Source organism: Stegodyphus dumicola, chromosome 7, assembly GCF_044657685.1.
Source record: "Stegodyphus dumicola isolate Sdum_Otavi_A_Nest chromosome 7, ASM4465768v1".
NCBI lineage: Eukaryota > Metazoa > Arthropoda > Arachnida > Araneae > Eresidae > Stegodyphus > Stegodyphus dumicola.
In genome coordinates, this window is record NC_140774.1 from 161,518,198 (window position 1) to 161,531,870 (window position 13,673).

A 13,673-nucleotide genomic window follows, 5' to 3' on the forward strand; every position below is an offset into this window, starting at 1 on the left:
ACACCCTTTAGTAATTTTGTGAATATTAGTACTTATCAGTAGTGCATTATCAATAATTTTAAGAACAGAAAATGTACATTAATATACAGTCAAAAGTCGTTAATCCGGATTCGTCGGGACTTTGGCGATTCCAGATTATCGATTTTTCCGGATTATAGATCATCAGTTTAAATCTGGTAAGATGGCATGCAGAAATTATAAAATTAAAAATATGAAACCGTAATTTATGAAATAAAGAACAATTATGATCTAAAGGGTATCAAAATTTACAAAAAAAAAAAAAAAAAAAAGTTTAACATTTATTTGTTTACTTTATTAAACATTTCTTTCAATGTAAGTTGTTTAAGTTGCTTTGTTTTATGTGATAATACTTTCTCTTTAATTCTATAAACAGACATAATTTCTTGTTCAGTAACAAAGTTCCGCTTTAACTTTGTAACTGAACAAGAAATTATGTTCAGTCCTATAATTGCTGTGTCGAGAATACCGACTAATTTGTCAATCAAAATTTTTTCGTTTTCAATAACCTCTGTGTCATTTTCTTCACTATCGGAAGCGAATTATAATGACGAGGAATTTGATTTAAATCATATCAAAGACGGAGTACATCGAGATGAAATACTACATTTAGTAAGGAATTATAAGCCAAATAAAATAAAAACATCTGCCCTGAAGATAAGGATAGTGCTGACAGATCAACTTCTAATTCATTGCACGTCGCGCAATTAGTGGTCATTTTTCAAGGCAGAGACTACTAAATACTGAGAAGTCCCATTTTAAAGTGCTTCAGATTTCTACAATGAGAGGAGGCAGTAATGGACTCTTCATCATCAGAAATCTAAATGGAGTTCCTTGCAATTTGACCATCGATACAGGGGACAATCTTACCATCAACCAAAAAGATCTGGCTCAGCAACTGGATGATAAACTCATATGGATACTGCCCTACATTACCTTGCAGACTGTGCCTGGTGATAAAATTGACATCAATGGAAAGTTAAACTTTAACATCATGTCTGGAAGTGCTGCTTACAATCATGTTACATATATGGCAAATATTACAGATTCTTGAAGACAACGAAAACTTTTACAGATCCTTAGACAGCCTAAGGATATATAAATTTTTATGGTTTTTAAAACTAACAAATTCCATTCTGTCTCTGAGGATATAATCCTGTGCATAAATGAAGATGAAGGAATTAAATCTGCCTACCAAATCATAGCTCAGTACAATATAATGGTACCAGCAAAAACAGCATTTTAACTTCCTGAATCCATAGCTGAACACAGAAATTTCCCGTATGGCATAATAGAATATTCTCAGAATTGTAAGAATCAGAAAGTCTGTATTATTCAAGAATGTCAAGAGGTTTTCTCACATGCATCTTCGGATGCTGATTGAATAAGTTTAAGACAGCATTGATCATCCACCAATCAATCAAAGTCCAAGACGTTTACTGATTGCTAAAAAAAGAGGTAGGAAATGTCTAAAGCACATGTCAGAAAGAGATATCAAGCGTTAAATGCTTGGGCCTCTTCCATTGCCCTGGTCAGAAAGAAAGGCAGTTCAACAAGATTTTGTGTTAATTATCATCGGCCACAATGAGAAAAGATGGATTTACTGCTGTATAAGGACTTTGTCAGTTTGAGAGGCTGCCGTTTTCATTATGTAATGCACCGGCAACATCTAATGCCTAATGGAGACCCTGCTGAGAGGTCTTTTATATAAAATCTGACTGATACACCTGGATGACATTGTCAGGAAAAGCTTTGAAGATCATTTAGAAAATAGTGAGAAGGTTTTTCAGAAACTGAAAGAACTAATCTAAAGTCTTTCTAAATGTAAATTGTCCAGACTGGAAGTGACTTAATTCTTGACATCTCTTAGGATGGTATATGTGCGGATCCAAAATAAATGTCAGCAATTAATAGATTGGAGATGCCCTGAAAATGTCCATCAGCTGAAAAGTTTCTCGGGGGTTTGCACCTACTAGAGAAGATTTATAACATATTTTTCTTCCAACACAAGACCCCTTCACAATTTGACAGACCGTAAAAAAAGCTATGGTGGACAAAATAATTTGAGGATGCATTTAATAAACCAAAGCAGGTTTTAACATCTGCAATAATCCTGACAAACCTTCAGCTCAACAAACAATTTTTGGCATGAATATGAGTAATGAGAGTGTCCATGCTGTTTTGTCCCATGAAATAAATGGTCAAGAACGTACTGTAGCATACTGAAGCAAGCGTCTATCAAAAGCCAAGAAGAATTACTGTGTCACCAAGAAAAAGTTGCTCACTGTAGAACATTACCTTAATGGCAAAAAATTCCTGTTCCATACGGATCATGCATCCTTGACCTGGTTATTAAATTAAAAAAAAAAAGATGATGGAATAGACAGATTAATATAAGGACTCCAGGAATATGATATCACTATCCATAACTAGAAAGGATCATCACATGAAAACCCCAATACCCTTCCTAGAAGCCTCAACCAGAAAGCTTCAAATATCATTCAAAGGTCGATGCAAAATACGAGCTGCTTATTCCGGTCATGTATGTAGTTACTATTCCAAAATCAGCTAACCAAAACCCATTCAGTGATGAGGAAATCAGGAAAGATAACTTGGAAGACAGCAACAATAATCCCATAAATGACCTTAAGGAGTGCTCAAAGAGGAAAACTACCTAGCAGAACATTTCCATTTACAGCATTACAACTAATACAGTGGTCTCTGGGACTCATTCCATATTCAAAATGCCATCTTGCATCAAAAGTTTGAATGGGATGATGGAAAGGCATTCCAATGGCAGCTGATACTTTCAACATCCCAGACACCCTTAAAGAACTACATAGCAGTTTGACAGGAGTCCATTTCTGAATAATGAAGATTTTACAAAGAGTGCTTTTACTGGAGTAAAGCAAAGGCTGATGTGCAAAACATGTGCCAATCTTGTGATGGCTGTGTGGGTCGGAAAGATCCAAAGACACGCAGCTGAGGGAAGCTGTGACATTACAATTTAAGAGTGCCTTTTGAATGCATCACTTTTGAAATCCTTGGACCTCTGCGATGATCTGCTGATAGCAACAAATACATCCTCGTTGTCACTCATTACTTTACAAAATGGCCTGAAGCGTACCCTATCTCTGATCAAGAGGCTCATAGTAGCAGATGATTTCCAAGTTTGTAGAGCCTCTTCAGTTACATACCGATCAAAGGAAGAAATTTTATCTCGGCCGTAATTAAGGAACTCTGCAAACTGCTTAGCATAGACATAACCCAAAAAGACACTTTTACATCCAGTCAGATGGCATGATACAGAGGTTTATTCAAACCATACTCAACCTCTCGCTGATGGTTTCCAGAAACCAACAGGAACTGGGACCAGATGTTACCTTTGTTCTTACTGGTCTATCACACCTAATCACACCTATCACAATCTGTCCCTGAGACTAACATCTGTTTCCCATTTCAGATGGTCTTCAATCGTGACCTTCATCTGCCTTGAGATCTGTTGTTTGGTTGCCCTTTGGACGTGCCTTGATCACCTGAGGAATACATTCAAGATCTCTAGGCAAGGTTTGAAGTGAATGCAATGCTTTGCACGAGCGAGTCAACTTGCCAATGAAGAACCAATTCAATGGAAAGGACTTTTTCCTTAATGACAGTCACCCTGGTATGCTCTTTACACAGTCCTAAACAGGCTGAAAATCAATCTATAAGTCAGTAGTTTGGATCTTTAAGTCATAAAATTCTAAACCTAAACTTGCTCATTCTAACAGGCTAGCGCTTATTATGGTCATACTATATAGTCCCCATAGTGTATATAATGCAAATAGTACAAGACAATCATCTTATATATATATAAATTTGTAAATTCAAACATTTATTTGATTTAATATCTGACATTTCTGTATTTTGGTACAGCATTGATTTTCCTTGGTTATAAGTATGTCTTACTATCCATGGATTGTACTATCCAGTATATAGAGGCAATGTTATGAATTTTGTTATATATGTAAGTAATTTTATGACAAAACATTACATACAAATCATAGTCTCTCTCATATAATGTAATATGAATTGCCTCAAGAGATGAAGCTACACTTGAAAAATAAGATTATAGTAAGCAGGCCCATTTAACCCACTCAGTACGGGCGTGTCATATATGAATCAGCAGCGAACATTACCTCACGGCCGGGTGTGTCATATTTGAATTGCCATTTAATTCACTCTATAGCCGGGTGTACCACATTTGACTTTTTAGATAGAACGTTTAATTAGTATTTTTTGTTGTCACTAGATGTAGCTGTATATCTGCTATGGGGAAATATATGGAAAGTTAAGAATGTGTACCTTCATTCCTATGCAATGTTTTTTATTTTTGGTATTTTGTTTCGGAATGAGAGGGAGATTCGTGGGTGGGTGTTGAGCAATGTAATGTCTCTTTAACTACGTCACTTGATATAAACACATGCATGTGTTCTCGATGATTTGAGGTACTTTTTATTTTTATTTTTGCGATATAGGTATTTGAACCTAGAAGAATATACACAAATGCTAATTCATTAGTGTTGAGTAACGTGATGGCTCTTACTGCATCATTTCATATAAACAAATGAACATGTTCTCAATGCTCTGGAATACTTTTTATTTTATTTTATTTTCTTATCCCCGTATAGTGGAGTAGATGTTCTATCATTAGAGACTTTTTATAACTGTTAGATTTTTCTGGCATTGAGACAAATATTTTGTATGGCTTAGCGAAAGTTTTTTTTTTTTTTTTTTTTTTTAATGTTTTATTACTGGTGTTCTATTTTTTTAATGGCAAAACAAAAGCACTATTTGACCGTAGAAGATACACAAATGCTAAATGAGTCAAATTTGCTGATATTCTATTCCTGTGACATTTGCAACGTTGGACTTTGCTTACACCCATGTTTCAAAGAATATGATACACTGTCTCTTTTTTGAAATATTGTTTCCTTTTCATTGTTTTCACATTGAATTTTTATGAAAGACAGTTTTAATATTTTTTAATTTTAACTATGTGTTAAATAAAATATGTGATTGTTTGGATATTTTTCCATATATATTTAACTGTGGGATAAAGGAAAAAATATTATTCTAGAAAGAGTATTTTATAAAATTTTTAAGGAAACTATAACAATAAAGGTTTAAAATTAATTCTGACAACTACCTGAATGTTCTTCTCATAATGTACCAAAAATTGGAACAATTGGATGACAAATTTAATTTATATGAATTTTTTCCAAAGTTAGGCTTAGCAGCTCGAATTGCCCGTCCCCACAAGACAACATAGCCTGTTAACGCGCCATCCCAAGAGAATGCTTCGGTAGCAGAGGTGCCTGTCGTGAACGGGTTAACACTGAGGTAAATGGCTATGCACTAAGCAGGAAATGGTTTTGATGACTAATATTTGTCATCAAATTTGACAAGAAATAGCCAAAAGTAGCCAAACTTACTGATCATTGGGTGTTATTTTGGTTCAATCCCTGTATAGCTGTAATTGTTCTGATCAGACCAATTACATAACCTTAATGTAATTGTATCTAGCCTCACATATACTACTGTTATGTATTAATTGTTATTATTTTCAAGCTCTTAGTTTTGCTTACTTAATTCAGTTTTGATCAGTAATTGGAAGTTATTAATTTTTGCTTAAGTTGTTTAAAGTTGGTTGTAAGTTTAAACTGTAACTTTTGTAAACTTTAAATTTAGGTCTGGTTGCTTTAAAAGTCTTCTTATGTTGAAGTTGTTTAATTTTAATTTGAGTTTAGGGACTTAAATTTACTTGGTTTTTGTACTTTTTGTTTTTGACCCTTAAGGTTGTTTAACTTTAATTATTTTAAAGCTTTGTTGCTGCACTTTTGGTGCATTATTTTTTTAATTTAAATTAAGGGAACTTAGTTTTTACCCCTCTTTCTATTAAAGTTAATTGAATTCATATTTTCAGACTGGTGGTAAGGTAAATCAATTGTATTTGAAACTCAATCTGAATAATGAGTGTGTATACTTAATTTCTACAGAAGAAGCAATTTATATTGTGCTAACATTTTTAATGAATTTAATTGCTAAGTAATAGTTTAATTTTTAATGTCCTAAATTCGTTCATTGTGTTGAAAAACTATTTACTGTTTCTGAGAAAATTTTCACATCCAAACCGTCAGCTTGGAACTCATTCTAAGAATTCCTTATCTGGGGATTACTGCACCCCGAAATTCTTTTGCCTAAGCATTTGAACACATGTTTGATGTCTTCACCACATGTTCTGATGACTGCGCCACAAGCAGTATTGGCATAACTGGGACTCCGTTTGCTGTGACATCTCTAGTGGCGAAATGTTCTACACAGAGTTAATTTATGAGAGGAAAAGTCGTTGGATAGGAAGCTCGCAATGTTGGCAAGTACAAATGTGGCTGCGCAGTGGATGACGAGGGAAGATGGAGAAAGGAATTTTCAGATAGACTCTTTTTTTTTTTTTTTTTTTTTTGACGGAGCTGCAGTGACAAAATGATACCTGATTCTATCCTCTGCAAGGCGGACGGCCAAGAGCTTCAGGGAAATCGGACTGACACTATGAATTGAGTCGTGCTGAATAAGAAGTCGTGGATTTGGCCTCGGGAAGGTTAGACGTACAGGACCATCCTGATGGAAAAGTTGCCTTGGATGGAAAATTGGAGCCAGACCTGGTCTTTGATGTTATCTTTCATTGATTTTATTTTTCCACTTACCTCTTTCTTTTCATTTCAACAGATATGCCGAAATCATTTGTAAGGAAGTCGAGTACACCATCCCTAGAACTAACTACAATGTATTTTCAAGATTTTGTGTGAATAGTTTCATTTTCACCAGTCAGGTTGTGGGGCCCCCACTGACAATGTCTTTAAAGGTATGTGATGTTTGTGTTTTCTTTCTAGCAGGTACTTCTCCAAAGTATATTGGCCAGCCACCTCTTACTAATAGTAATGAAAATTGTGATTATCATGACACTATCAGTAATGTAACCAAATCTCTTCCTCACCATAAATAAACGTTAGTTTGATTTTACTTACCTTGTATTATATTTAATTTTCATTAATTTTACACTGGACCTTAGTCATAGAATGGGTTAAACAATCACAACACAAACCTTTTTTTGTAATTTAGAATTGTTTTATTGTTTATGTTTCACTCTGATAATTACACGTATTGCTATTTAATGTGATTGATACAGTATTGGTTGGGAAAATGTTTACTTATGTTTGCACATATTCACACATTTACCTACTACAATATAGGTATTAACATGAAAATTTTCCAATGCACAGTGATGATGTTTAGTAGTAATTAGCATATGACTATATGTTTATAGTGTTCTATAAATAATAACACTATATATGCCTTCCAGCAATTTCGAGATATACAAGGTATTGGAAATTTTTCAGCGGCCAGAGGAAAACTATATAAGATTGACAGAGCATCAGTTCTCGTTGTTTAGTTTAGAGTCGAGTTTGTAGCACTCAGAAGTCTATGTATAAACTTCGTCTTTTAGATGGATTAGTCTTTTATATGGTGTATATTTAACAGTTTTAGCAGCTTGATGTGTAACTATGATTGTTTCTATGACACTGAAAAAAGCTAGATGAGTACTTTTGCAAAAAATTCCAGAACTGTAAAGTTTTTGTTTTGAGAAAATACATTTTATCAAGCTATCATCACTTCTGTATGCGTTTAATCCATAAAAACATATATATATATATATATATATATATATTACACCATAAAAGAAAATTAAATGCTAAAGTCCACATACCTATGACTTGCAGTGTACCAAGCAACAGTAATGACTAGATTGATTACCACATCTACAGGAATAAGATCTGCTATACTTGATGATTTACAATGCATGGAACGTAAAATGCCTTTACTAGTCTGGAAGAAAAGGAAACATTATATATATATGTTAATCATATAACAGTCAAACCCTACCATAGTGAATCTGGAACCCCTCCCCCCCCACATAAAAACATGGGACTTGGGTTCCATCCAATTTCCTATAGGCTTAAATGCGTTCTATATGGCGAGTCTCGAAATAGTACATTAAAATCAGATATAACAAACTTTATGCATATCTTTAAACTTTTCTGATTTCTTCTAAAATGTTTTCTTTTTCCTGTTTTAAATGAAAAATTACTAAGCTTTTAAATCACCAGGATGTTAGGATCCATATTCCTCTGAAGTGTAAGAGAAAGAAAAACCTTTTTCACTATCATTATTTTATCTTTAGTTCTATCCCTGCACACTAAACAAAGGCTATTTGAAGCAAATGTAACAATTTTTCTTAGATAACCAAGACCAACAATAAGCATATCTTAGGACACCGTATGGGTGTCTCTGACCATTGAGTCTAGAAACTTCAATGGGTTCTCTGATTTTATTGAAGTCCCCCCCCCTCCTCCAGAGTTGTGAAACAGAGCTCGGTTCAAGGTTGACGCTATGATGGAATTTTTTTTTTTTTTTTTTTATTTACAAAAAATAGCAGTAAATAGATTCTTATAAGCTTGTGGTAGTCTTTTACAGAATAGAAATTTTTTATCCTTATTGGTTTATTCAGTTTCAGCACTTAAAATGCTATTGAAGTTCTGCCTTTGAAATAACAGTGAATTGTGATTTTTACAATTTTTCTTAATATTTAGGTACATTCTACAAAAGGGCTATATATATTGAGAGAAATAAATGCATATTAACTGACACTGGATACGAAATTAGTGATTAAATTATCTTTACTTTTATTATTTTACAGAGGGATGAAAGTTCATATATTCTTTTTCCCAACTCTATTTTGTACTTAGAAATTTTCAGCATCAAAAATTCATCTGCCTGTCGAGCAGTGAATGTTTGGCATTCCGTGTTGAAGAATTAATGGCAAGTCAAGCATTATTAAAAAAATACAGAAAGAATGTCACCAAACTGATATAAACTCAGAACATAGTTTATCCAAATCTACAATTGATAATGACAGGAAAAATCAAGACTCGATAATTTCTACTCTTGGAGGGAAAACTAGATACAAGGAAGACAGCCAAGTAAAATGAAGCATGGCTGAAATAGTTCAATGGTCAAAAAAGCTGTAAACTCCCATCGCCGAACAAATTCTAATTTTTAATATGTTTTTAGATGGAGATGTATAATAGGTCTAAATCCTGAATTTTAACCTAAATAATTTTATCACATAAAATCATCAATATAGGTGAAATTGAAAACATAATTGGTGGGAATAAGTAGCATTTACATATAATAATGATGCAATTGACTCTTAATATGATTTTTTAATTGAAAGCATTATTCACTTCTTTTGAGAAACATGGCACTGCTAATCAGTCTTTCTTTTTTGTGCCACTCATCAATAAATTTTTACAGCATTTTGTGAGGTAATTTTTTTCCCATTTAAATCAGATCAGATATAGCAAACCAAACTTTCAATCCCTTACAGTTCATTACAGTGGGGTTTGACTTCGACAGTGTATGATTTAGACTGTGCAACATACATTAAATTTCTTCAATAAAAATAACATGCTATTCAAAAATTCTGAATTAAAAATACACCGCATTGAAATAAAACGAATATTCCGGCTAATATGTCTTTAACAATGAAAAGATTACAATTAAAAACATTTACAATCATCACTATTAATCAATAAAATACATATAAAAATCATAACAGTATTAAAAATCTACATTATATATACACATAATGTTGATGAAGTATATGATTTTATGCACACAATTCCAAGTTTTTCAAAATAAGATATTGAATTTTATGAAAACTGTTTTGGCATTAGGAATGGCAGCTTTCTGCAAATAAAAAACATCTAATTTTATTTATGTTTAGAAAATTAAATTAATGGCATAAAGTGCAGAAAATAAAAATCAGTACCTTTATATGCAATACAGCGATTTACAAAAGACATTGAAATTCAAACATTAAAAAGCAAATTAATATCAATAACCGCAATATTGAACTCCACATGAAGTCAAGTATTTAGAAGCAATTCTTGACAACAAATTAATCTTCACATATCATACGGAATATGTTATTTCCAGAGTAATGAAGTGTTTATGCGCATTTTTGCCTTAGGAAGGAAATCTAAGTCTGCAATAGGAATTAAAATGCAAATTCATCAAACAATGATTATCCATATTCTTCTATAAGTTTCTCTGCCTTCGCTTATTAGAACTCCCAGTGATAGAAAGAAAAATTAAAGTTGTGCAGAGCAAGCTTCTCAGATCAATTCTCAATATGCTGTGATATGTAACTAATAGATACTACATTAAAAATTGATCCTACTGATTCAAAAATTATTATAAATTCACACAACTTAATTGAAAGATTGACTACCTCTTGAGATTCAGAAACTAGCCTCTGAACAAACTACGATTCAATATTACATTATGAAAGATTAAAACCATTTTTCATGATGTTGTAAGGTATATTTTAATTCTATAACAATTATTTTAATTTAATGCATCTTTCCTATCTCATCTAGCTTCAACTTACAACTCCCTACCACAATGAGTTTTTAGAATCGTGTTAAATGCAAATGAGTAGGAGAATAGATTTTAAGTCAAGTTCAACAGACTTAAGATTCATAAGTAGCACCCATCTGCCTTTGGACTACATCTCTCTAAGCTGTTACACTCGAATATATTACATGCCTTTTGATAGTGACTAATTTAACATTACAGGCCAACTACTATAGCATTATGTTAGCTTCGACTAAATCACTTAGTTAGTCATTAGTTAGTTCTTATTTCTTACATTTTGAGTTTAAGCCCAAGTGGACACTTTGCTGTCCCTAAGAAAGGGGCCAACTGTCAGTCTTATTTTGAGCAAATAAAAGGTAATTCCCCCTTCTTGAGTTTACGTTTCTGTTCTTGGACTTAAGCGATTATTTGCTTAGCATTTCAACTAAATTCCTCGAAACTTAAACTGACAGAACAAAAGTGAGGAACTCTAGAATGTTAACTGCTATACTTTGATTTTCGAACTTTCACCAAATATCTATGGACTATAAGTGTCATACTCCCCAAATTAGCCTAACACGTAATACCAAGCTTTAAATTTCTTATTCATTCTGTAAGACAAATCTTTTAAAGAGATCTGATTCTTACCTTTTGGTAGTATTTATCACTTGAAGCATTACATTACCTGAATACCTAATGAATTATTTTTAACCCGTTCACGACGGGCACCTCTGTTATCGAAGCGTTCTCTTGGGACGGCGCATTAATCGGATGCATCGTCCTGTGGGGACGGGCAATTTACGCTGCTAAGCCTAACTTTGGAAAAAAATTCGTATAAATGAAATTTGTCATCCAATTTTTCCAGTTTTGGGTACATTAGGAGAACATTCAGGTAGTCGTGAGAATTAATTTTAAGCCTTTATTATTATATTTTACTTAAAAATTTTATAAAATACTCATTCTATAATAATATAATTTTCCCCTTATCCCACAAATAAATATATATGGAAAAATATCCAAACAATCTCAGATTTTATTTAACTTAATTAAATTAATTAATTATCTTAAATTTTTAATTGTGTAACACAATACACAATTAAAATTTAAGAATAGTAAAACTGTCTTTCATGAAAATTCAATGAGCAAACAACGAAAAGTAAGCAATGTTTCAAAATGAGACAATGTATGATATTTTTTTAAACATGGTTGTACGCAAAGTCCAACGTCGCAAATGTCACAGGAAGATAATATCTGCTGCTATTTTACTCAGCAAATTTTATTCATTTAGCATTTGTATATGTTCTATGGTCAGAAAGTGCTTTTGTTTTGCCATTTAAAAAAAAAAAAAAAAAAAAAAAAAAAACCTTTCACTAAGCGATACGAAATATTGGATACAAAATATTCGTCTCAATGCCAGAAAACTCAAAGAGTAATAAAAAAGTCTCTAATGATAGAACATCTACTCCACTATAAAGGATAAAAAAAAAAAAAAAAAAAATAAGAAAATTAATAAACTAAATTTAAAGTATTCTAGAGAGAACATGTTCATTTGTTTATATAAAATGATGCAGTAAGAGCCATTACATTACTCAACACTAGTTTAGATACTGTTTTCGTTTGCCATTAAAAAAAGGTTTCGCTGACGATTAAAATTGCTCATCTCAAAGCACGAAAAATCTAAGAGTAATAAAAAAAAGGAAAAATATAAGAGTAATAAATAAAAATCTCTTATGATAGAACGTCTACCCCACTATATATCACAAAAATAAAAAGTACCTCAATGCAGCGAGAGCACGTGCATTTCTTTATATCAAATGACGCAGTTAAAGAGACAATACATTGCTCAGCACCCACCCACAAATCTCACTCTCATTCCGAAACAAAATACCAAAAATAAAAATCATTGCATAGGAATAAAGGTAAACTTACTTAACTTTTGATATATTTCCCCATAACAGGCATACAGCTACATCTAGTGGCAACAAAAAATGTTAATTAAGTGTTCTATCTCAAAAGTCAAATGTACGCCTGTCCGGTAGAATTAATTAAATGGCGATTCAAATATGACACACCCAGCCGTGAGGTAATGTTCGCTGCTGATGCACATATGACACGCTCGTACTGAGCGGGTTTATGTGAAACAAATTTACAATTTGAAGCAGTTCAGCACTTATATAGCAATACCATAATTTCTATTTTAAAAAAAGTTAACTTTACATTTACAGAACCCAGAGTTATTAATTGATGTCCAAATAATATGTTCATTATGTTTTACTTAGTTAAATATATCTTATCTATATCTTAACCAGCAAAATTCACACAGCTATTTGAATGCAAATTTAAAGCCTGATGGTGCAGTGGCTAGTGCATCCCATAGCAGCACCACAGGTCCGGGGTTCGTTCCCCAGGCTGGGCAAGGTTGATCCGGCCTTTCATCCCTCAAGTGAGTCAATAAAATGAGAACCAAGTTCACATCGGGACTAAACACTGGAGGTCCTGTGGCAAGCTGACCACTTGTTCAGAGCATATGCTCACGCACCCCAGAGTCCACAGTCCAGAAAACAGATATTGGGGCGATGTTGGCCTTAACCCACTAGGACTGTTGTGCCACCGAGTTTAATTTTTAGTTATTTGAATGCAAATTTACTTATACAGATAATTTTTCTACACTTATTACCGACTGAAATTCAAAATTCTTTTATCAAATTTAAGAAGCAAGTGTAAAATATAAACTGTTCAGTTTGGTAATAAATAGTTTATTTAACAACTGGGCAAAAAACAAAACACTCACTATTCACTTTTTAGCTAGCCTCAAAAAACTTGTAATTGGAAATATCTCTGAAAATTTTCTCTGCAAATAAAGATAAGAGATTTTTTTGCCTTTGGCTTACTAAAGTATTATAAAATATTATATTGTTATATTACTTGCACTTTTTGCTCTATGAGAATGATATAAAAAGTTTGATTTCGTATCCAGAGAACTCCTTTTAGCCCCAGTCATGAAACTGTTACCATAAAATTCCGTTTCCTTATTTTTTTAAACTTTATGGCTGAAAGTGCAAGAAATAAAGCCTTTAACCACCTTTACTGGATACTTTATAAGGGCCAGGGAGGTTTAAGAGCATTCACAAATTCCCAGC

At 32.8% G+C, this 13,673-nt stretch overlaps 1 protein-coding gene across 4 annotated transcripts in view; it reads right to left on the reverse strand.

Annotated features, from left to right (window-relative positions):
- Positions 1 to 13,673, reverse strand: part of LOC118204138 (putative fatty acyl-CoA reductase CG5065) — a 160,979-nt gene that overhangs the window by 35,922 nt on the left and 111,384 nt on the right. For all 4 annotated transcript variants that reach the window (XM_085821002.1, XM_085821000.1, XM_085821003.1 and 1 more), the window contains exon 10: positions 7,823 to 7,941. In XM_085821002.1, coding sequence (XP_085677128.1) covers positions 7,823 to 7,941 — 119 coding nt within the window. The remainder of the gene's footprint in view (positions 1 to 7,822; positions 7,942 to 13,673) is intronic.